Source organism: Rana temporaria, chromosome 2 (assembly GCF_905171775.1).
Source record: "Rana temporaria chromosome 2, aRanTem1.1, whole genome shotgun sequence".
Taxonomy (NCBI): Eukaryota; Metazoa; Chordata; class Amphibia; order Anura; family Ranidae; genus Rana; species Rana temporaria.
In genome coordinates this window covers 73,359,211-73,385,272 of record NC_053490.1, presented here as the reverse complement: position 1 = coordinate 73,385,272, position 26,062 = coordinate 73,359,211, and the positions used below count along the sequence as shown (strand labels likewise).

The 26,062-nt window shown below is 42.8% G+C and overlaps 1 protein-coding gene across 2 annotated transcripts in view; it reads right to left on the bottom strand.

The window, feature by feature from the left end:
* Positions 1-26,062, bottom strand: part of TRPC4 (transient receptor potential cation channel subfamily C member 4) — a 231,465-nt gene that overhangs the window by 54,772 nt on the left and 150,631 nt on the right. For both annotated transcript variants that reach the window (XR_005747344.1, XM_040340375.1), the window contains exon 4: positions 23,982-24,312. Coding sequence is in view for 1 of the 2 variants with exons in the window: in XM_040340375.1 (XP_040196309.1) it covers positions 23,982-24,312 (331 nt within the window). In the remaining variant the exon portion in view is untranslated. The remainder of the gene's footprint in view (positions 1-23,981; positions 24,313-26,062) is intronic.

Here is a 26,062-nt window from a genome sequence, read left to right as displayed (position 1 = left end):
ATCACCATTGAGGGAGTAATGTTTTACTCATCCTCATAAGAGGGACTGACACAAGGAAACAACTGTATACTTGTACACAATGGCCCCGATTCAGGTAGATCTGCGCAATATTTGCGTGGGCAAAGGGCAACGATTTTTGCTCTGCGCCCACGCAAATATTTCGATTTGCCCGCGATTCACGGAGCAGTAGCTCCGTAAATTGCGCGGGCGCTATGCTAATTAGCCCGGCGTAAGGGCGCCTAATGTAAATGATCCCGCCGGGGGCGGGAATCATTTAAATTAGGCGCGCTCCCGCGCCGAGCGAACAGCGCATGCTCCGTCGGGAAACTTTCCCGACGTGCATTGCGGCAAATGACGTCGCAAGGACGTCATTTGCTTCTAAGTGAACGTGAATGGCGTCCAGCGCCATTCACGAATCACTTACGTAAACGACGTGAAATTTAAATTTCACGAGCGGGAAGGGCGGCTATACTTTAGCATTGGCTGCCCCTACTATTAGCAGGAGCAACCTTGCGCTAAAGTCGCCGTACGGAAACTCCGTACCTTGCGTGCGCAGGGCCCGCGCAACTTTTGTGAATCGGTGGTAGTATGCAATTTGCATACTATAAGCCGATCACAATGGCCACGCCCCCTAGCGGCCAACGCAAGAATGCAGCCTGAGATATGAAGGCATAAGGAGGCTTATGTCTGTCATATCCTAGGCTGCAGTCCGCGTAGCGATGTTCCTGAATCAGGGGCATTCGCTACGCGGGAGCAAAACAGCTATTGCGCCGCGCAACCTATGGTTGCGCGGGCGCAATAGCTTCTTGAATCTGGGCCAATGTTTAGCACTATATAATGATATTGTCACTGGCTATTTGTGATATTGTGCTAGTGTGATATCAGACAAAATAATATAAAACTCACTGGGGGTACTCTGTTACTTTTACCTTTATACTCCTTGTAGTCGCCGTCTCACCACCAAATTTCGAAGGATGCTGAATTGTAACCTAATATTCAGGCCGGGTTCACACCTATGCAAATAGAATGTGCATTTCCCCGCATTCAATTCGCATAGCAGGAGAATGTGACTATGGAGCCGATTCACATATCTCCGCAGCAGGTCCGTTGTGCCGGAAAAACGTGTGCCTTTTTTGGTGCGTTTCGGGTTACATTTCAGCCCGGAATCGAACCTGAACTGGTGAACCAGCACGCACCGGATCCCTGCTGTGAGCCGCATGCAGGGATGGTGTGGACCCGACCTAATTGTTAAAAAGGAACAACATCACACTCACCCAAATATAAAATGACAGCGCTGTCATAAAACATACCCCACCTAATGGTCAGGACCCCAATCACTCCTTATATCATAGTTGAAAGCAGTTTAAGTTTCAAAAATTTGCTTTTGATAACAGCTCATCAAAATCAACCACATACAGTAAAACAAATGACTACTAGTATAATGCTGGAGGCTGTTAAAGCGTTATTCACCTTACTGATAGCAACAACTAATAAACAGCACACTTAAAGTAGTGGATAAACAAGTAGTAACTGCCTTTGTTTTACAGAACTAGATTACTCCTAGACTAGAGTAGTTCACTGTCACAGTTAAAGTGTTACTAAACCCAGTAATATGAAAATAGTTAATCAAACCCTCCCCCCCCCATAGTGCCTACAGCTCATAAATCTTTTTACATTAAAACACTGCCACGGTATACCTTTTTAGATGATCTGTATACCACTGTTACATTCTCCAGTGCTGAGAGTTCAGGTAGGAGGAGATTTCCACTACAGCCTGCATACACGCCCACATGTGTGATGTCAATATCATGTGGCCTGGCTATCACTGAGAACAAGTAAATGTTCTCTCCAGCATAAAAGACACAACTGAGCATGTGCAGCTTGGCTAACCTGCCTGTGTTAGCTGGCCTTCCCCAGATAGACAGTGCATGGGGGAAGGATCTGTGCATACATGATAAAACAGCATTTTTACACAATGCAGAGGATTAACCCCTTTAGTTCCACAGTGAATATAACAAGCATGCTATGCTGCATATACAGACTGATTTTACTGTTGTGGGTTCAGTAACACTTTAAAGTGGAATTGAGTTTAGTTTAACAAAAAAGAACACCCTGCCCCCCCCCCTGTTTTTGTATATATATATTTTTCCTTTTCCATACCTTTTTGGTATGTTTTCTTCGGGACGTCCGTCCCAAGCAGCCGCAGCGAGGTACGTCACTTCTCTCTTATTTCCCCACATTGCCTTCTGGGATCTGTGTGTGTCCCAGAAGACAATGGGACCATTCAGAAAGTGCAGTGCAACGCCCTCATGTGTAGCAGGAAACTGGCTGTGAAGCCGGAAGGATGCCAGCGCTTGCACCCGGAGCCGATGGACGGGTCAGCTTTGGGTGCCGACATTGCGGGCTCCCTGGACAGGTCAGTGTCCTTTATTATATTAAAAGTCAGCAGGTACAGAATTTCTTTCACCCAGGCTGGAACTCCACTTTAATAAAAAAAAAACACATTGAAAGTAATAACATGTGAAGCACCAATTGCCAATAGTCCTGATAAAGTTCACAAGATATGTGAACAAAACACGTTGACATGCTCTCCTAATGGCCGAGACCTTGCTTGGATGTTTGCCCTTGGCTGTGAATGAGGCAATTCCTGTAGATGTTTGCATGTTTTGCTATAGGTAGCAAAAGGCAGTTTTAAGCCTGCATTGAACTGCATTGAACTCCTGGCAAAGTACATGGGTTCCATGTTAAAGGCTAATTATAAGAAAAAAGTTGATAACCTACTTCCTCCACTGCCCTAAAGATGGAAATGTTTTTAATGTCTTTAAAAATATCTGAGTTATACATATTCATATCATGCTAAATAAATGAGAAAGGTAACAAGAGGAAAGCTATTTCTAAAATTTGAGATTAGCCCTTTTCTGGAGACTTAACACTATATTTTTTTCTTGCAGCATCATCACTTAACGCTTGTCACACATTTCTCTAAAAATATTTTGTATCAAGCATATATGATAAAAGGTATGTGAAGGTTAAAGTGACACTGCTGAAGTCAGCAATCTTTTTTTTATAGTACACTAATCCAAATCTTCAAATTGTCAGATTCAGCCTTAAATCTTCCCTTACTAGAGCTTATAAGAAGCACAGCATGTAACAGTGAGAAAGCCATCTGTGGAGACCTCCCACTGAGAGGCCAAAAGTAAATTTGAAAGTTTCTCTTATAAAGTTTCTAAAGCTCATTACTTAACAGTAGGGATGGGCGAATGGAGTCGGCCAGAGCATGAGCTCGGGCCAAACTTTGGCTGTTCGGACATTCTCCGAACAACCAAATTATCGGGTCGTTCGACTGTTTGTTCGAACGACCACAATGCACTGCGCTGCCGCACAGTGCATTGAAAGCACTGTTTGGCTGAAGCAATGAAAGCTATTCCCAATTAGGGCACAGAGCACTTTTTAGAGCCATGATTAGACACTGTCTTGATGACTGTATCCAATCATGGCTTAATTCTCTTAATCCCACCCCACACTATAAAAATATTCTTTCCATAGTGACTATTTGTAGTGTGATAGCGAGACAGAGAGAGATAGAACAGGGCTATGTACAGTGCTATTAGACAGTTAGGCCCCGTACACACGGCCGAGGAACTCAACGTGCCAAACACATCGAGTTCCTCGGCCAGTTCAGCCCTGAAGCCGCCGAGGAGCTCGGCGGGCCGAGAGCTCCCATAGAACAACGAGGAAATAGAGAACATGTTCTCTATTTCCTCGTCGAGCTCCTCGTCGGCTTCCTCGGCCGAAAGTGTACACACGGCCGGGTTTCTCGGCAGAATTCAGCAAGAAACTCGGTCGGAAGCTGAATTCTGCCGAGGAAACTGGTCGTGTGTACGGGGCCTGAGTGTGCTATAGTGTGCTATTCTGATTCTATTTTCAGTATAGAATATCAGTTTAGTGTGCATCTAGGGATAGTTCAGTGTGAGTGTAGTGCGACCATTCATCTTTATATTAGTGTGAATTTAGGGATAGTTCAGTCAGTGTAAGTGTAGTGACCGTTTAACACAGTATATTTTATTGAGTTACTGCAAGTTTAATGCTGCATATTTCAATGTGTTATGTGCCATTTAACGCAGTACATTTCTGTGCGTTAGTGCACACTTAACGCAGTATATTTCAGTTGCATTACTGCAAGTTTAACGCTGTACAGATCAGTTCTGTTACTGCAAGTTTAACGCAATATATTTAATTGCGTTACTGCAAGTTTAACACTGTATATTTCATTGCGTTACTGCAAGTTTAACGCCATACAGTTCAGTGCATTACTGCAAGTTAAATGCTGTATATTTCAGTGCATTACGTGCCCTTTAACGCAGTACATTTCTGGGCATTACTGCACGCTTAACGCAGTATATTTCAGTTGCGTTACTGAAAGTTTAATGCTGTACAGTTCAGTTCGTTACTGCAAGTTTAGCGCCATATAGTTCTGTGCGTTACTGCAAGTTTAACGCAATATAGTTAATTGCGTTACTGCACGTTTAACACTGTATATTTCATTGCATTACTGCAAGTTTAACGCCATATATTTAATTGCGTTACTGCAAGTTTAACGTCATATATTTAATTGCGTTGCTTCAAGTTTAACGCCATATAATTTGGTGCGTTACTGCAAGTTTAACACTGTATCATTCATTGTGTTAGTGCAAGTTTATATTGAAGAATTTTCCTGACTCAGGACGTTACAGTGTCGTGGAAAACATAGTTTTGAGTCTTCTGTTGGTCAAGAGAGGAGCATTGGAGAAGGCGTCCGCCTAAGTGAGACATTTCTGAATTTTTTTAGTCCTCGCTGCCCAGGGCTGACAGCTTCCACATCCTATCAGCAGCGTCTGCATCACATGGTGTATATATATATTCGCCAGCACACCAGGGATCATTTTAAAAAAACGTCCAAAAATTGAATGCATATCTATTGATCCAAAAGAGCAACGTTTCGAGGCCACGCAGGACCTCTTCGTCAGGCCAACTTTTGCCTGACGAAGAGGTCCTGCGTGGCCTCGAAACGTTGCTCTTTTGGATCAATAGATATGCATTCAATTTTTGGACGTTTTTTTAAAATGATCCCTGGTGTGCTGGCGAATATATATATATGATTTGCTTTCCGGTTCCCAGCCGGTGATCGTTTCAGCACCCTTTTACTTCTTGGCCATTTCGCCGGAAGGTGTGCAATCGGTATATTTTTGAGATTGCATCACATGGTGGACGATTACCTTGGGGCCAAAACAAAGGTGGAGAGCTTTCCAGCTGATGATTCCCTGACTTACTGGGTCATGAGAATAAACCACTGGCCAGAACTTGCCCAGTATGATATTTAGTTGTTGGGCTTCCCTGCATCCAGCGTGCTTTCAGAACAGGCATTCAGTGCTGCAGGACGTTTTGTTACTGATCATAGAACGCTTCTGTCCTCAGACTCCATGGACCGTTTGACTTTTATAAAAATGAATCAGTCCTGGGTTACCAACTATGAAGCCCCTGATGCCGATGTCACTGATTAAGTCTTTTTGGGATGTGGCATCTCTGCAGGATTTCGAGGCTGCCTAGCTTTGAGGGTGTTAAATCATTTCATCTGGAAGAATGTTTTTGGTATAGGTTTCATGGGCACAATTAACACCCAGAGATCAATTTTTAACAGGAAGGCCAATTCTTGCTTTCATCAAGTACCTCTATAGGGTTACGGTGGGAAGATGCCCCAACACCAAAGAGTAATTTTTCTGCACCTGTTTGACAAGTGCATATCATTACAATTTTTTACAGCAAGACCAATTCTTGCTTTAATCAAGAGAACCTCTATAATAGGTTACAATTTTTCCACACCTGGTACAGAAGTAGAAATCCAAAGTATGTGGTAGAAACACCAGAATTTATCCAAAAAACTTGAATCTTTTTACCAGTGCACTACATTGTGGCCTCATCATACAGACTTGCTCCCCAAGCCGTTGCTTACAAAGTAAGGAAAGCTTTCAGGGACAATTTCATTTTTTGGGCTTGATAAATGCAATTATTGCTGCAGCAGCAGCTTCCATACACAGTACAGATGTGCCACTTTACAGGTGGACTAAAGCCCCCCCCCCCCCAGGCACTATATTGAAAGGAATTTTTCATTTTTAGACTTTCACTTTAAGCATCAGTAAATCACTGCTCATTTAAAAATGACATTTTTTACAAACTTTTTTTTCATTGATACATGTCCCTCAGGGCAGTACCCATCCAACCACATTGCATATTAGTTTATATATACTGTGATTCTGTAGTTGCCAAATATGCTGCATAAATCTCCCTCCACTGAGTGTGGCTGCAACCATTTTAACTGTGGGCAGCTGAAGCTGCTGCCTGTTCACTTCCTGCATTTACACAGACACACCTCCAGGTCTGCAGCACTCCTTGGCATGGGCGTAGGAACCGGGGGGGATGGGGGGGACGCATCCCCCCCAGGAAATAATGCGGGGGGACAGGTATTGTAAAATCCCCCCCAGGTAAAACGGCCGCGGCGGTGTCTCAGCCTGTTTTTTGCTTTTTTTTTTTTTGTCTGTGTGCAGCGCGGAGGCCCAGCCCTCTACATTGCCGCCCCCTCCTACTATTCTCCTCACGAATGCTAATACCGCCCCGCCTCTCCAGCCCTCTGCTTTGCCGCTATACTCACGAATGCTGAGGGTAGTAGGAGGGAGCAGCAATGTAGAGGGCTGGAGAGGCGGAGTTCAATGTAGAGGGGTGGAGGGCGGGGGATAGTACGGAGCGGCTGATGACTAATGGATTACAAACATGACTGGCGGAGCCTAAAGCTCCGCCCACCCCTCCGTGCGGCTGCTGTTCACTGGGTCCTCTCTTGGGAGGGGGAGGCTGTCTGATGACAGGAGGAGAGAGAGAAGCACGAGGGGAACCCCCTGCAAAGGATAGCAGGTACAAATGAATAAAATACTCTTATCATGATATACAGATCATGATTTTGCAATAAAGTGATCCATGCTGCAAACTCAACATTCTCCCTTCAGCGACAGTTCAAGTTTTGCAAACTTTGCAGTACATGGAATTTCACTGAAGGTGGAGACTGTTTAATGAGTTTGCAGCATGGATCACTTTATTGCAAAATCATGATCTGTATATTAATCAACTTTCAATGAATGTGGTCTGTTTAACGAGTTTGTATTGATTTCAGCATGTGCAAAGTGTTCCATGCAATGCATGCTGAAATCAATGCAAACTCATTAAGGAGGTTGAGGCTGCACTCATTGCCACTGATTAGGCGGCACTCTAAGGGCCCTTTCACACGGGGCGGATCAGTAATGATCTGCTCCGTGTGTCTGCTTTGCTCAGCGGGGATCCTCCGTAAAATCCCTGCTGAGCTGGCAGCTGACAGGGCGGTCCCTGCACACTGTGCAGGGACCGCCCTTTCTTTCCTCCGCTCTCCCCTATGGGGGATCGGATGAACACGGACAGTATGTCCGTGTTCATCCGATCCGGCAGACGGAAGAAAAATAGGATTTCTTCCGTCTGTAAATGCGGATCTTTGCGGAGGCGGACAAATTACGGGTGTCAGCGGATATTCATCCGCTGACACCCGTAATCACATAGGGACCCATGTATGTCCCGTTTTCATCCGCAAACGGACGGATGAAAATGCGGACATACGGTCCGTATGTGTGAAAGGGCCCTAAGGCTACTTTCACACTGAGGCATCAGCGGCGGCGCTTTACTGTCGTTTTGCAGCGATATTCGGCCTCTAGCAACTCCCAGTTTACTGGATAAGAATATACCTGGCGAGTAAAAATGCTGCCCCCCCCAGATTTGTAAGGGTTCCTACACCCTTATGGCTCATCCTCCCCTCCCTTCCTGGCAAACTCTCATTAAAGTCAGAGGGAGAGCTGTGCATGATCTCATATGCCTAGGCTTTTTACCAGACAAGCAACATGAAATGGGCTGTATAAGGTATTTACTGGCAGAAAAAAAAATGTTTTACTATCCAAAGTTAAAACAACAAGGGCAAAAGATTTAATAGATGGAAAGATGAAAAAATTACTGAAGTTCTACTTTAAGAATTGGTAAGCTGAAATATAATAAAATGTTTGCTTTTTGGTTTAATACTACTTTAACTAAAGAACAAAAATGGAGGTCAAAAATCACTTTTATTGCTTATTCTATTAACCTCTTAGCGCTGTTTCCTCCTGGCCCTTTAAGAAATTCATGATGCTGGGAGGCGGGGCAGGGATTACGACCATGTGAGCACTGTAATTGGCTGTAATGCCGGTCATGTGATCTGAAATCTCCCGATCGCAAGAAGCGTTAGAGAGCTTTCGGTTAGGCGACAGCTGTATTGGCAACAATTCATGCAAATATGTGGCCCCCTCGGCTAAGGACCAGGCATCAAGAGGCTCCATATTTGCGTGTGGCCCGGCACCAAGGGGTTAACGTGCTTCTACAGAATGAAGAAGCCTACTCATGTGTGAAGTGTTTCCAATAGTAATAAAGCGATAGCATAATCAGTGACATCTTCCTTTGCAAAGCAAACACCCAACAATTTTTTTTTTCCAATAAACTCGTTAATAAATGGCTTGCAGAAGTATATACAAGAACCTTCAGCCTTCGGCTTTCCTAAAATGTAGCAAGACTCCCTGTGCCCACACAGTCCTGTTTATACAGCATAATTTTCAAATCTGCCCAGGTAACTAGATGTACAGTTTTATATCTATTTTTAGTCTAGAAATGAAAACATTAAGCAATTATTTTGCAGTTATTAAGCACACTGAACACAGTAAAACCAAATATAGAAATGTAATTGCTTATCACTTGTTTTCCTTCCATCGTCTGGTTTGCCTCCAGATTCTAAATCCTATTCTTGAAGTTGAAGTGATTTATTTATCTTGGTAATTTATATAAGGAAAACAATTTAGTTGTCTACAGCTCTTCTTCTGCCTAGGCCATCATGAAGATATTGTTTCACAAATTATTTAGAAAGCTATTAGAATTTATTCTAAATTGAAAAGTAAAATTTTCTTCCCTTTATAGTTTTAAATTCTTTGTAACAGATATTCTTAAAGGCCCACCCCAGTCAAAGAGCTTAACTGTTCTCAACTGCAATAATGTAGCCACCCAGAGACAGGAAAATGGTTATTCACTAGTGGTTAAAGGTTGAGGCCCAGATCCACAAAGAAATTACGCCGGCGTATCTATTGATACGCCGCGTAAGTTCTACGATGTGCCGTTGTATCTTTGTTTTGTATCCACAAAACAAGATACGACTGAATGTGGGCTCGATCCGACTGACGTACGTCTTAATACGCCCTCGGATCTTAGGTGCATATTTACGATGGCTGCTAGGTGGCGCTTCCGTCGATTTCCGCGTCGAGTATGCAAATTAGCCAGATACGCCAAACCACAAACGTACGTCCGCCCGGCGCTTTTTTTTACGTAGTTTACATAAGGCTTTTTTCGGCGTAACGTTACCCCTGCTCTATGAGGCGTACACAATGTTAAGTATGGATGTCGGGCCAGCGTAGAATTTTCCATTGTGTACGTCGTTTGCGTAAAACGTTTGCGAATAGGGCTTTGGGTAAATTACGTTCACGTCGTCTAGGCATTGAGCGGGCGTAATTTAACGTGATACTGAGCATGCGCACGCATGCGCCGTACGAAAAAAGCGTAATTTACATGGGGTCAAGCTTGTTTTACATAAAACATGCCCCCCTGTTCATCATTTGAATTCCGCGCCCTTACCCTGGGAGATTTACGCTATGCCGCCGTAACTTTAGAGGCAAGTGCTTTGTGAATACAGCACTTGCCTCTCAAAGTAGCGGCGGCGTAGCGTAACTACAATACGCTACGCCTGCCTAAAAATACGCTGCCCTACGTGGATCTGGCCCTAAATTAGGATTTTTTGCCAGAAAATTACTTAGAACCCCCAAATATTATTTATATTTTTTTAGCAGAGGCCCTAGAGAAAAAAAAGGCATTTGTAATATTTTATGTCACACTGTATTTGCGCAGCGATGTTTCAAAGGCAATTAAAACATAAATAAATGTAAAAACATTAAACAGTAAAGTTAGCCCAATTTTTTTGTATAATGTGAAAGATGATGTTATGCCGAGTAAATAGATACCCAACATGTCACGCTCGTGGAATGGTGACAAACGACGATACTTAAAAATGTTTTATAGTGGAGGTCTGGTGATAGAATTATTGCTCTCGCTCTAACGATCGTGGCAATACCTCACATGTGTGGTTTGAACACCGTTTACATATGTGGGCACGACATACGTACGCGTTTGTTTCTGCGCATGAGCACGGAGGGACGGGACATTTAAAAAAAAAGCAAGAAGCAAGTTGATGGAGAGATAGAACTTCATTGTAGTGCTTCTCCTTTTACTGTCCACCAGTCCCAGGCAGGGGGAGAGACACAATTGTGTTACTTAAAGTGGATGTAAACCCGAATTTTTTTTATTATTATTTTGATGTCACAATGTACAGTATAAGATTTCCTATCATCTGTGCCCTGTCTTGCCACACAGAGTTAATCCAGCTCTGAGCAATCCTCTTTTATTGTTCCATGAAATAAAACGGACTTACAGAGGTAAACCTTAGTCCGTTCCGCCCCCTTGCTGTGAATGAGAGGTTATTTACATATCTCATGCACTAGCTTTAATTCCCACCCTCACTCCTTTTCTGAAGGCATGTGGTTACTTTCCTGGATTTTGACTGGATGTTAGTGATTATAGCAGAATTCAGTGTAAGAAATACAAAGGAAAAAATGCATGTGGACAAGGGGAGTGTAGAGGTGGGTGGAGAGTCTACTGACATCACAACTCCACCCACAGAGCTCCAGACAACAGATCCACCCACGAAATCTGCAGTTTTTCAGTTCTTATAACAGACAGAGGGGAGACATTTGACAGGTAAGGATACATGCATGAGGCATCTATATACTTATAGATCAGCACTATGGCAGTAGTTTAGAAAGGATGAGAGTGGGTTTACATCCATTTTAAAGTGGGATTAAACTCTCTCAATCAACATTAAATACTTTAAATTCGAATGCTACTAGCCTTACTAAACAGATAGGAAGAAAATTGTTCTGACAATACTGTAGTTCACTGTCTGCCTTAGCCAACATCCCATATATCATGCCTAAAGTCACAAATTCATTGTAGCCAAAGCCTTTCTAGGTCATATATACAGTATATAGAGAGAGTGGCACCATCAACCCACCAAATTTATATCAAAAGTTTTTTATTGCACGAAAGTTAACTTTTGAAACAAGTCAAATTGTATTGTGGCTTGATCGTTCATACCATGTATCAATGTAACCCATTGTTAACCTGTTTTTCATATGGCATGGTATCTATATGCGTTTTTAACTTTTGGATATTATTAACATTAGGTATATTAAATTGACTTGTTTCAACTTTATGTTTCTGCAGTTGCTTCCTGGTTTCTGGCCTATGCCAAAATTATGTCATACATCTCATCCCATGAGTCTTCATGGGCATTCTTTTTTCTTTCATCTGGAGGAGAGGAAAAGGGGCTTTCTCAGCTAAGCATGCCCTCATGCCTGAGATAAGGGCAGATGGATTCCAGGAACCAAATGCAACATGACTCATTGGCCCTTACTCATGATGGCCCCTGTTAGAAATGCTGGGCCAGATTCACAAAGGAGATACGACAGAGTATCTCAGATACTCCGTCGTATCTCAGATACTCCGTCGTATCTCAGATACTCCGTCGTATCTCAGATACTCCGTCGTATCTCTTGTTCTATCTATGCGACTGATTCATAGAATCAGTTACGCATAGATAGCCAGAAGATCCGACAGGTGTAATTGTTTTACACTGTCGGATCTTAGGATGCAGTACCGCAGCCGCCGCTGGGGGGAGTTCACGTCGTAAACCAGCGTCGGGTATGCAAATTAGGAGTTACGGCCATCCACGAAGATTTTTCCCGTCGTTGCGGTGTCGCTAGTATTAGATTTCCGTCGCAAAGATAGGGCTGCTTTAACATGGTGTAAAAGTACTCCACCATGTTAAAGTATGCCTGTCTTTCCCGAGTCGCTTTTGAATTTTTTTTAAATCTTTTATTTTTCCCGGCGTAAATCTTTTTTCACGTCGCGATTCACAAAACGTCGGCGCATCTTAATTTCGCACAAAGCACGTTGGGAAATTTGCGACGGGAGCATACGCAGTACGTCCAGCGCGGGAGCGCACCTAATTTAAATGGTACCCGCCCCATTTGAATTGGGCCGCCTTGCCCCGGACCTGTTTACGATACACCGCCGCAAATTTCCAGGTAAGTGCTTTGTGTATCGGGCACTAAATCTGAAAAATTGCGGCGGTGTAGCGTAAACCGGTTACGTTACACTGCGCCTGCTCTACGTGAATCTGGCCCGCTGTTTTTTTTTTTTTTATTATTATTATTATTATTGATTTCTGAACAAAATAAAGCACCGAGTCATGGATAAATGGGTGAGTTTGCTTTGAATATTAAGTATGAATTAAATAATGTTCTCCGTTTGTAGTGCTCAGATAGAGTTTAGTTCCACTGTAACTGCAGTAGGAAAATCTCGGGTCTCAGGACTGATTTCAGGTCTCAGGACTGGTTAGACAGAAACACTAATCCTTTGACAGGTGAAGCTGTACTGATATATCTTTCATTGGTACATTTAGCTGTTGGCCTAGAGTTCAACTTTGCAGTGACAATGGAGAAGCCATCATTATCTGCAACTGCCATTTCGCTGGAGAAAAAGAAACAATGATCAGATATAACTATTTGTTCTCCATGCTAACAGAAAGTGGGGAAGAAACCTTTTTGTATTCACCAGACTAATATTTCTGCATTAATCCAGAATAATTAAATCATTTACTGTATTGAGCCCAATTTTCTACAGATAATTACTATTATCGAGACTCAATTATCATTTAAAATGAGAGAAGGAGATCAAGTAACAGCTAGCAATGTGCTCTGCACAGGAAAACAGAAGCTATCTCTCATGCATTTGACTGTTATATCTTTTTTTTTTTTTTTTTTTAAACGGCATGCCCCCCCCCCCCAATCCATTACCAGGCCCTTTGGGTCTGGTATGAATATTAAGGAGAACCCCAAACCAAAATTTAAAAAAAAAATGTGTTGGGGTTCCCCCAAATTCCATACCAGGCCCTTCATATTCATACCAGACACAAAGGGCCTGGTAATGGACTGGGGGGGGGGGCATGCCATTTTTTTCAATGAGTTTTATCTCCCACCGCATACTAGCTCATTATGAAATACTTACCTTGGAATGAGGTTAGGGGAACTTACCTGGTCCATGCCGAGGGAGATGTCATCTTGCCTCGGCGTGTCTTCCGGGTATCGCCGCTCCAGCGCTGTGATTGACTGGAGCGGCGATGACGTCATGCGCGCGCGGGAGATTTCTGTCCGGCAAGGTCCGGCTGCTTCAGCCAAAGATCCCCGCTGCGCATGCGCCGCTGCAGTCAGCGGCGCATTGCGAGGGGAATATCTCCTAAACCCTACAGGTTTAGGAGATATTCTTTCTACTTACAGGTAAGCCTTATTATAGGCTTACCTGTAAGTGAAAGTGGTAGTACAGAGTTTACTACCACTTTAACCGCACCACCGCCTGAAGAGATGGATACCTTGGTTGTGGCAGCAGCTGCTGCTATTACTGAGATATCCGTCTTCAAAGTCAGGACGTATATAGTCGCGCGGCGGTCCTTAAGTGGTTAAAACTTTTTTTTTGCATTGATACAAGTCCCCTGGGGCAGGACCCGGGTCCTTAAACACTTTTTATGACAATACCATGCATATGAGCCCTTTAAAATTAGCGCTTTCGGTTTTTCATGTTCATGTCCCATAGACTTTAACCTCCCTGGCGATATGATTCTTTCCGATTTTAGGTGCTGAAAGTGGTACCATTATTTTGCATGGAAATTAGGCGTTTTATATTGTAGGCCTGCAGTTCTTAGGAATAATTCACAAAAAACTGTCCAAACAAGAGTCTAGTAGACATCCCGGGTATAATAAAATTTGAAACAAAAAATCATAAATTATAATATAATAAATAAATATAAATAATTATAACAAATAATAATAATAATAATAATAATAATAAAAATTATTACTTTCAGTGTTTGATGACGAATTTCCCCACAAATCACTATCGCTCAATTCTGCAAGTGATTCTAATTTATTATCGCTGTTTTTTCTAAAACGACTTTTGACATAAAGGGACACTTTTTGGTTGCTATGGACAATCCCCAGTTTCCAGGCAGAAAGAACAGTTTTTATTATATAAAAGTACATGCAGAACACTGGGCAGACCACTAGGGACAAAGGGTGTGTGTGTTTTTTTCATACAGTACTGTAATCTATAAGATTACAGTATACTGTATGTACTGTGTTTATTTACTGTTTTGAATTCGATCTCCGCCCCGTGCGTCGTAATGTCGCAGGGAACGGAGCTCGGCGGCACTCGGCACTGTGAATCGAGCGAGGAGCACACCGCTCGATCACACAGCGGGGAGGCATCGCAGGATCCAGGGACAAGGTAAGTAAACCATGCCTGTGTACACTGCGAGGCGATCCCGAGTCTGGCTCGGGGTTGCCGCATTTGGTTCTGAAATTCCACCCCGAGCCAGACTCGGGAATACGGCCAGGGGGGTTAACGATGCTCGCACAATTTTTTTTGCCTGTTCCAAGTTCTGGTGCAAACTGAACCGGGGGGTGTTCAGGTCATCCTTATATTCTGGCAAGGAGGAGGTGTTAGAAAAGTGATTACATCATTTCCTCTCCTCTCTGTCTACAACATAATCGAACTACACTTCCCATGAATATTTGGGAATTGGAGAGAATGTGGGACAGTACACTAGGCCTGTACATGTTAAATGTGAACAAGCCCATTGTAAACAACATTTTTTCTCTCAATAAAACATTTTGATTGTGAAAAAAAAAAGAACAAGCCCACTTCAACATAAATCACGCCCCTCATTCTGCAGCCAGCCATACTAGTACTCAGTAACACACAGCAGGATAGGTAGGTTTCAGCTTTATAAATGCAAAGCATGTTTGTGCTCTCCCCCTCCAGCCACATCAGGGGATAAACATATTGGGCCAGATTCTCAAAAGAGTTACGCCGGTGTATCTACAGATACACCAGCGTAATTCGAAATTCCCGCCGGCGTATCATTGTTTTGTATTCACTAAACAATATACGCTGGAATTAGGCTAGGATCCGACTGGTGTAAGTCACTTACACCGTCGGATCCTAAATGCAGTACAACGCTGACCGCTAGGTGGCGTTTACGTTCAGGTCTCATTTGACTATGCAAATGAGTCTGATACGCCGATTCCCGAACGAATTTGCGCCGCATCGTCGTCGTTTACGTAGTTTCCGTAAGTGTAAGGTTACCCCTGCTATATGAGGGGTAACCTTACGCCAGTCCGCCGTATGCCATGTTAAGTATGGCGTCGGGTCCGCGTCGTCTTTTTCCGTCGGTTACGTCGTTTTACTAAGTCGTTCTTGAATACAACTTTACATCAATGACGCTCACGTCTGCATCATTGACGTTTTCCGCCGTGAGCTGGAGCATGCGCACTGGGCTATTTTTCAGCCCGGCGCATGCGCAGTTCAATCAGCACGGGGGCACGCTTAATTTGAATACAAGCCGCCCCCTTTGAATTACGTTCCCCATACGCCGGGTCATTTACACTACGCCGCCGCAAATTACGGAGCAAGTGCTTGGAGAATACGGCACTTGCTCCAGTAAGTTGCGTTGGCGTGGTGTAAATGGCTTACACTACGCCAACGCCGTTTCTACGAGAATCTGGCCCACTGCCCTTACATACTTTATGTAATCATTACTGAACTGTAGACACATGCCCATAATTATATATTACACACGCTACACTCTGCTGTAATTCAGTAATATAAATATTCCTACTCCTGCAGTAGCTTTGAGATCTTTTTAACAGCAATCAGCGCCTGTATGGTGTATGAGCACATTCCTAGCCGCAAGACACAGAAAGAGCCGGACCATGCTGCTTTACATCAGCATGTGGCACAAGTAAATGCCAGCATGAGAAAAAAACGAAAAAGTGCAGGTCTAACTTACTAATCAATAACACAATAATGATGGAACCCTCTAATGTATGGAAATCTCAAAAGGCTTCAATATTACCACAATACCTGTCTGTGATATGTAACGTCACATATAATACACATCACACTGTAAATAAGACATAAAAAATTACTGCAAACTTTGCAGGGATGATGGAAACCTCTTCTACAGATATTTGACAGTGGACAGTGTCAGTAAAGCAGTGGACAGTATCTACTGATTATCAGTGCAGCCTAACAGTGCCCATAAGTGTAGCCTCATAAGTGCAGTCCTATCACTGCCCATAAGTGCCCATCAACGCAGCATATCAATTCCCATAAGTGCAGCCTCATCAGTGCCCATAAGTGTAGCCTCATCAGTGCAGCATATCAGTGCAGTCTTATCAGTGCCCATAAGTGCGGAATATCAGTGCTGCCTTATCAGTGTCCATCAGTGCATCTTTTCAGTGCCCATAAGTACAGCCTTAGTGCCCAATTAGTGCAGCCTCATCCGTGCCCATCAGTGCAGTTTATCAGTGGCCATAAGGGCAGCCTAACCAGTGCCACCTCAGGGCCCATCAGTGCAGCCTCATTAGTGCCCATAAGTGTAATCTCATCAGTGCCCATGAGTACAGCTTATCAGTGCCACCTCATCAGTGCAGTTTATCAATGCCCATCAGTGCAGCAAAAATGTGCTGCCTTATCAGTGCATCCTTATCAGTACTCATCAGTGCAGCTAATCAGTGTCCATAAGTTCAGCCTCATCAGTGCTGCCACAGTGCAGCTTATCAGTGTCCATAAGTGCAGCCTTATCCAAGACAGTTCTTTAGCTCTATTGAAAAACTGAAGCAGTGGCTTGGATAAGCTACAACACCCTTTGGTATAAGTTCAATGTGGTGCCCATATTTAAAAAGGGGTCGAAGTTCTTACTAAGTAACTATAGACCTTTTAGTTTAACCTCTATAGTTGGGAAGATACTGGGGAGTTTAATAAAAGGCCACATATAGGAGATAAGTTTTTGCGAGAAAAAAAAGTGAAGCAACAGACAGCATAGGTTCATGAAAGACAGAAAATGTCGAACTAATCTAATTTCCTTTAAAGGGGAGGTAAAGAGAACCTTGTTGGGACCCTTACTTTTTAATACCTTTATAAATGATATTGGGTCTGGGATTAAAAGTACCACTTCTGTCTTTGCAGATGACACCAAGCTACGCAGTGGAATAACTTCCTTACAGGATGTCTCCAACTTACAAGCCAAACTCAATGCACTAATTGGACAACTAAGTGGCAAATGATGTTTAATGTTAATAAATGTAAAGTTTTCCACTTGGGGGCTAGGAATATGCATGCATCATACATACTGGGGGGGGGGGGATACAACTGGGGGAATCAATGGTGGAGAAAGATTTGGGTGTTTGGTAGATCAAAAGTTTAACCACTTGACAACCGGGCCTATTTTTTTTTTTAGCAGACACCCTAGGGAATAAAATGGCGGTCATTGCAACTTTTTTTCTTGCACGGTATTTGCGCAATCATTTTTCAAATGTCTTTTTTTGGGAAAAAAAAAACGGTTTCATGGATTAAAAAATAACAAAACAGTAAAGTTAGTCCAATTTTTTGTATAATGTGAAAGATATGTGGGCGGGACTTGCATGCGAGTTCACTTCTAAGCGCGAGCTACCGGGGACAGGGGCGTTAAAAAAATAAATAAATAAATTGTATTTTTATTTTATTTCATTTATTATTTTTACACTTTATTTTACATATTTTTTTTGTACACTTTTATTTCCTATTACAAGGAATGTAAACAAACTTTATGGAGAGATGTGGGGTCAATAAGACCCCACATCTCTCCTTCAGGCTTACAAGCATTAGATCGGTGAAAAAAATCACAGATCTAATGCCAACAGCCGCGATTGCAGCTTTGTTTACTTCCGGGTACCGGGCGTGACGTCATAACGTCGCGCCCGGACCTCCGACGGTCATAGAGATGACTGGTGACCATCTGGTCACCAGTCATCTCTATGCTTTCCCAGCAAGCGCTGGCCGATCCGCTCTCCGGGCCCCCGATGGCACGGGAGAGCCCGGAAAAGCACCGGATGGCGGCGGAAGGGGGGGATGTCCCCTCCCGCCTCCTATAAGAACAATCAAGGGGCAGAACCACCGATATGATCATTCGTATCGTGCACAGAATCGCCGGCACGAAAGAATGATATATGAATGCTGCCTCTAGCTGTAGGCATCATTCAGATATCACCGCACAAAGCCGAGGACGTCCATAGACGTCCTCGGTCGTCAAGTGGTTAATAATAGCATGCAATGCCAAGCAGTGGTTTCCAATGTGAGCAAAATCCTTCCTTGTATTAAGAGAGGTATGGACTCCAGAGAGAGAGATATTATTTTGCCCCTGTATATATCATTAGTAAGACCTCATCTGGAATATGAAGTTGAAGGAGTTGTAAAGGAAAAACATTTTTTGCCTAAAATTAATGTCTGCAAGGTAGACAGACAGAATAGTGTAATGATTCTGTTAAAAAAAGAGTAAATACCTATTAAATTCCTTCATCTATATCACCTCAGGCGTTCTAATTTCTGTTCTCTCATTAACTTCCTGGTTCGCATCGCTTCCCAGTATGAATTGCGGCACGCCCAGTAACTCACATCTCCTTGAAGTCTCTAACAAGTAGAGAGCGTCCTGCCGCACAGATGTAGTTCCCAGGAGGGGTGAGCACGTTACTGACCACCGCAGTAAACCCTCCCGTCATGGTGGTCAGTAAAATCAGACAAGCAGGAAGTGAACAGAACAGAGAAGAAATAGAGCAACTTCTGAGCAAAAACGAACAATGAGGAAGTGAAAAGAGGAATGTCTGTAGGTAAAGGATGCTTATTATGAAAAAAAATTCCTTTACAACCCCTTTCAGTTTTGGGCCCCAGTTCTCAAAAAGAGATATTGGGGAACTGGAGAAAGTGCAGAGAAGGGCAACCAAACTGATAAGAGGCATGGAGGAGCTCAGCTATGAGGAAAGATTAGAGGAACTGAAGAGAATGTTAAGGGGGATATGATTAGCACGTAGAAAATCCATAAATGGTCCATATAGTGAACTTGGTGTTGAGTTACTGACTTTAAGGTCATCACAGAGGACAAGGGGGCACTCTTTATGTCTGGAGGAAAGGAGTTTTAATCTCCAAATAAGGAAAGGCTTATTCACAGTAAGAGCTGTGAAAATGTGGAATAGACTCCCTCAAGGGCAGGTTCTGACCAGTTCAGTAGATTGTTTTCAGAAAGGCCTGGATTCTTTCCTAAATGCAATTAATATAACTGGGTACTAATATTTACATGTAAAGTTGATCCAGGGAATGTCCCACTGCCTTGGACCATGATTTATTATATTATTTTGCCTTTCTCTGCCAGAATGTTTGCACTTTAAAACGGAAGGAGCGCGGTTTAATCAATTTAGTATTGATTTCTATTTATTTATTTGTTCTTTTACAATGTGCTGCTCCTTATCAATACTCACCTGTTTAATTACTTTAATTACTCTAGTTGTTGTTACTCATTATCTCTCCACTTTGCTCTGGTTCTGGGTTTTTTAACCCCCCATTCACATTAATGAGGATTCTTCACAAAGTGTAACTTCACCACATTTACTACGCTCTGGGGAAAATTATCTTGTAAATTGTGACTTCCCTTGCAAAAAGAACAGCCTATTTGTCTTTTGTAAACCAACCCCGGTGTCAGGTATATACTATGGGCCAGATTCACGTATCTGGGCGCATCTTTGTGCGGCCGTAGCGTATCCTATTTACGCTACGCTGCCGCAACTTAGACAGACAAGTGCAGTATTCACAAAGGACTTGCTCTGAAAGTTGCGGCGGCGTAGCGTAAATGGGCCGGCGTAAGCCCGCGTAATTCAAAGTAGGCTGGTAGGGGGCGTGTTGTATGGAAATGAATCGTGACCCCACGTAAATGACGCGCCTAACGAACGGCGCATGCGCGCATGCTCAGTATCACGTCGAATTTTTGCCCTAAGTTACGCCGGCTTAATGCTTATTCAACGTGAACGTAACCTATGCCCATTCACCTACGACTTACGCAAACGATGTAAAATACGACGCTGTTCCGACGTTTCCGACGTCCATACCTTAACATGACTTACCCCTGCTTTATTAGGGGTAAAGTTACGCCGGTTGTACACCTTACGTAAACAGCATATATTAATACGCCGGGCGCAAGTATGTTCGTGAATCGGCGTATCTAGCTCATTTGCATATATATATATATATATATTTTTTTTTAAGTGTATTTTGTGCGTGTACTCGAGAGAGGAGCCGGACTGCAGGAGTTGGGAGTAGGCAGGCCTCCCCCAGAGGCAATCTGCCACCTTTCTCCATGCCCCGGGTGGCAATGGCGGGTGCGTGAGGGGGTCCTCCCACACAGCCCGCCCTACCTGCTCCGCTTTGAAGCCCAACGGGGCAGAGGGACTCCCTATAAGAGAGTGAGAGGATCTAGCCCGCTCAACCAGCCCCGTTAGTCCTTCGCCTCTCTTTTTAGAGACCGCATGGTCAAAGTGCATGCATGTTAACCCAATTTCAAGTGCGTGTAAGTGTGGTGGTTTTTGTGGGAGGGAGGTGGGCGTACTAAGCGCAGGCTTACCTCGCATAGCACACCCACCGGGAGCCGGGCTGAGACCACCAAACTCAATTCACATGTAGCTGAGACCGGGATCCGAACCTCTAGCTGCAGAGGTGAATGGTTTATCAGCGCAGTGCCAATCGCGTTGAGCCACCGCAGCTCCACCTCATTTGCATATATAATGCGTAAATATACGGAAGCGCCCTTAGCGGCCAGCGTAAATATGCACCTAAGATACGACAATGTAAGATACTTACATCAGTCGTATCTTAGACAAATTCTGGCGTATCTGATTCTTTGAATCAGGTGCCGAGATACGACGCCTCACATTCGGACTTAGGACGGCGTACATGGAGATACGCCGTCGTAAGTCCTTTGTGAATCTGGCCCTATAGGTATAAAAGCTGTTATATGTGTTTTAGGGATTATGAAGTGAGTTTGTACTGCAATGGAACTGCTTCCATATTACAAAAGTAGCTCTATAATGTATTTGTAAGTGGTGTGTTTGTAAAGTGCTCCTGAAATCATAAAGCCGAGTGCTGTGGATACAAAATAAATCACTAAGCTAAGAAGAAGAGAATATATTTCAATGTTACAATTAAAGTGAATTTAAACCCTAATGAATTACATTCATTTCAATACAGCACTGCCTTTTTTCTTATTAAAGCGGAATGCCAGACGTTTCTGTGTTTTTCCAAAGTCAGCAGTTACAAAAAGTGTAGCTGCTGACTTTTAACAAACACACACTCACCTGTCCCATGGTCCAGCGATGCGGCCACCTGAAGCCTCGGTTCTCCCCCTGCCTCTCTCTGATTCCGGCATCACTTGTGTGGGTTGCTGGCTGTGAAAGCTTGCGGCTTCACAGCCAGGTGAGCACTGCACATGCACGAGTCGCACTGCGCGTCTTGAATGGCCGTGCAATCTTCTGGGACCTGTGACATGTACCAGAAGATTGCAGGGAGGGAGGGGAGAGGAGAACTTTCCGCTTGAGTCACCTAGGCGACGAGAGCAGAAGTGGGAGCTGGGTACCTGTTAAAACTAGGAACCCGCATAGAAAGCATGACGGCAAAAATCCATATGTCTTTACAGCCACTTTAATGGCAGGATCACTAGATATTATGGTAATGAAAGCTGCATATTTAAAAGTACTGAAAATGTTTATAAAGCACATGGTTGGACTTTTGACCATGCAAAAGTCCACCGTGAGTCCGTCGGAAGTCCAACGGAAAGATAGAAAACAGGTTCTCTCTCTAAGGTCCATCGGACTTCCGACAAAAAAAGTCTGATGGAGCCTACTCGCAGCCGGACTTTCTGAGAAAAAAAGCCTGTGTGTAAAAGGCATTAGAGATTTTTTTAGACTGGGTTTACATACAGTATACTAGCATATTACACTAACTAATGTGCTAATCTATGATGCTGAAAAAACATCACATAACCACCAATGTGCTTGTAATCTCTCTTAAAATGGGCTAAACCATTCATAAATAAGTAGCCAGCCAGTCCAATCTAGGTGCATGTGCATACATTTGAAGTAATTGTGACGAAAATCAGACTGAGCATGTAATAGAAAAGAGATAATTGAATATTCAGTAAAAATCACCATTAGCATCACTAGGTCTAAAGACATAGACAGTAGAAATTACTAGCAAATCCTAACTTTTCCTGAAAAAGTCCAACTGGACAAATCTCCAAAAGTCAATTATTGGTCTATTATTGTGTTGGCTGGCATTGCTTACCAATAGGCATGATCAGAAACTATTTTGGGGTTGGTTGAAAGGTTAAGGTTTGCCAAATTATGCCTCATACACACGATCAGACTTCTATCATACTTTTTGCGCTGAAGGGCGTTGGCCGTGAATTGGTATGCATACACACGGCAGAACTTTTTCAGCCAACTTTCACCAAATCACGTGTTTTTTTAGCTCTTTACCACCACCTGTTGGGCAACTTCTGCTATTGTTGTCTGATCTTTAGCATTGGTTCTAAGCATGTGTGTTTGTACTTTGGAATTTAGTCCGATGGACTTGTTTACACACGATCGGATTATGCTCCATCTGACATTTGTTCTCAAAAAGTTTGAGAGCTTTCACAGAGAACATTTGTCCGATGAAAAGGCCAAAACAATTGTCCGATGGAGCATACACACGATCGGATTGTCCAATCAAACAGGTCCGTCGGACATTTGTTGTCAAAAAGTCTGATCGTGTGTGTATGGGTCTTTAGAATTACCTTTAATAAAAACTGTCTTTCGCTGCATTTCAAACAGACTTATTAATGCCCTGGAAATTGAGAAGGAATATGAATATCTGATTCAGCATAATTAAATCTTTGTTCCAATCAGGTACATCAAAAAAATGGTGTTCAAAATCTTACAGTTTGTTTTATTTAGAAAGCAACCACAGCCTGAGCAGAAAAGATTGCTGTTTGTGAAAGCAAATGTCTCTCTGCAGCGGTCCGACACACCCACTCCCCCCTTTCTGAGTCAGACAAATAGCACTGCAACCAACAAAGCTAATTCTTTCTGCTTGATTGGAGAGCTCTAGCTCTGACTCGGCAAGGGGTGTGTTGGATCTCTCCAAAGAGACCACTCCTTCCACACAAGGAGCGGAAGTCCTTATCTACAGCATGCTGGCAGAGGACAGGTCTTTCTACTCTGGTTGTAACTGCTTTCTATAAATGAACTTTAATGCCCTGTACACACGATCGGTTCATCTGATGAAAACGGTCTGATGGATTTTTTCATCAGATATCAGATGAAGCTGACTTTCATCAGTCGTGCCTATAAACCATTGGTTAAAAAAAAACGTTTCAGAACGTGGTGACGTAAAACACAACGATGTGCTGAGAAAAATTGTTAACCGATGGACATACCCACAGACAATCGTTTTTTTTCTATCGGTTAGTTAACCAACAGATAATTTTAAAACAAGTTCCTAGTTTTTTAACCGATGGATAAATAACCGATGGGGCCCACACACGATCGGTTAGTCTGATGAAAACGGTCCATCAGACCGTTTTCATCAGACAAACCGATCGTGTGTACGCGGCATTAGACTTCACACTTTTTGTTTTGTTACATCTGGAATATATTTAGTTAACTGAAAATTGAAAGTTTAGGTGGGCATTAATAATGCAGCTTGTATGATAGGTAACAGAGCACACCAATTTATTCTGAATAGAAGAATTATAAATGATTTGCACAAACAGTTAAATTCACTAATTCATTTACCCAAAACCCACGGTAATATCATCCATTCAATGGGAGCAGGTACTGGTCCTGGCTGGTTTATGTTGTATTCGTTTTGTGAAGCTCTCAGCAAGAGGAAGAGAAAAGTCAAGTAAGATGCAGTGTGGCAGATGAATTTGATGAATGGCTTCCTGATAAAGAGTCCAAGGTTGCTTTTTGGAGCTATTAAGTAACAAGCCGAGAAGACTGGGAAAAGTAGTCCAATTATTACACATGTCACCATCTTCACTGCCCAGTGCCGTCTCCTCCAGCCTGGAAATTCATCATACCAGCGCGATGCCAACAGCTGCTGACAGTTAGGCTGAGCAACAAACTGTAAAACAAAGCAAGCACAAAAGTAAAATTCACAGTTTAAAGCTTTGTAACTAATGAAAAATATACATATTTTAGGCATAAAGTTAAATTTGGTTAGATTTGGTTGCATACGACCACAACATTCGACATTATACATTCTTGTTATTTTAAAGAAATCCACACTAATGTAAAATTGAGAAATCTCACTGGCTTTGCATTCTTTATCTATTAATTATTAGTAAATAGTTCTTTGAATAACTCATACTTTGCCAATATCAATATGAACAATCTGAGCTGATAATACCCCCCATGTTCCTTCCCCCAACTTCTCCACTGAGATCATTAGCACATCGATTATTCCCTTCCTTCAGGCCAGGATGCCACATGTAATCTTGGAATCCGATTGAGATTTCTAGCGGAAGGGATGTCTTTTATATGAGGGGATGGATTCCCCATTTTTATCATAAGATATAATGCCGCGTACACACAATCATTTTTCGGCTTGTAAAAAACAAAGTTTTTCAGCATCTAGAAAAAACTTTGTTTTTTCCAACTTCATCATTAAAACGACGTTGCCCACACACGATCGTTTTAAAAAATTCTCTAGCAAAGCGCGGTGACGTACAACACGTACGGCGGCACTATAAAGGAGAAGTTCCATGCAGATGACGCCACCCTTGGGGCTGCTTTAGCTGATTTAGTGTTAGTAAAAGACGATTTGCGCTTTTCTGTCTGTTACAGCGTGATGAATGTGCTTACTCCATTACGAACGGTAGTTTTACCAGAACGAGCGCTCCCGTCTCATAACTTGCTTCTGAGCATGCGCTGGTTTTTCACGTCATTTTAGCCCACACATTTTTTACAACCTGAAAAACTACATAGTTTAAAACGTTGTTAAAAAATGCAGCATGTTCGAAAAAAAAAAATTGTCGTTTTTCAGAAGCCGAAAAATGATGTGAAGCCCACACACGATCATTTTAAATGACATTTTTAAAAAACTTAGTTTTTTACAAGCCGAAAAATGATCGTGTGTACGCGGCATTAGAGTTTCTACATACAGTTTTTGTATTCTTATTTTAGGATTAAGGATAGATATATGCTGAGTATATACATATCAAAGTTTATTTCCGTGTGTATCCCTTTCTGGCTATCTTCTGTCGAACAGTCCTGCTGGAAAACCAACATTTGATCAGCCATTGCAGCCAAAGGCTGCAGCGCTGATCAATGTATTCTGTCATGGGGAGCCCCCGCTATCAGAACACAAGGGCAGACGAGATTTCTGCATTCACAACGCTTGCGTGGATTCAGGAATCTGTGAGTTTTTTCATTCAACCTGTTGATTGAAAAAAAAAAAAACATGTTCTCTACAGGGCTGTGGAGTCAGAGTCGGAGTCCGAGTCGAGGAGTCGGAGTTGAGGAGTCGGAGTCGGGGGAAATTTTGGGTACCTGGAGTCGGAGTCGCCAAACAATGCACCGACTCCTACTAAACTTACATTGGAATAAAAAAAAAAAGCAAGTTTAAATGTCCCAATTCACAAAAAGTTATAATTAATGACTTCTCTACTGTAAGAATAAAGACCAATGCATGCAGTGCCTCACGTAACCGCAAAACGAACACGTTAAGTGACCGTGAAGAAGCATGCTTTTCATGTGCTTCACTATATGGCACGCAACGCACAATTAGGAGCTGCAATACTTATACTTTCCATAGTGTTGTCTTCTGCTTTTACAGGGAAAGCAGCGTCCATGTGTAACCTAGCCTCTCACTG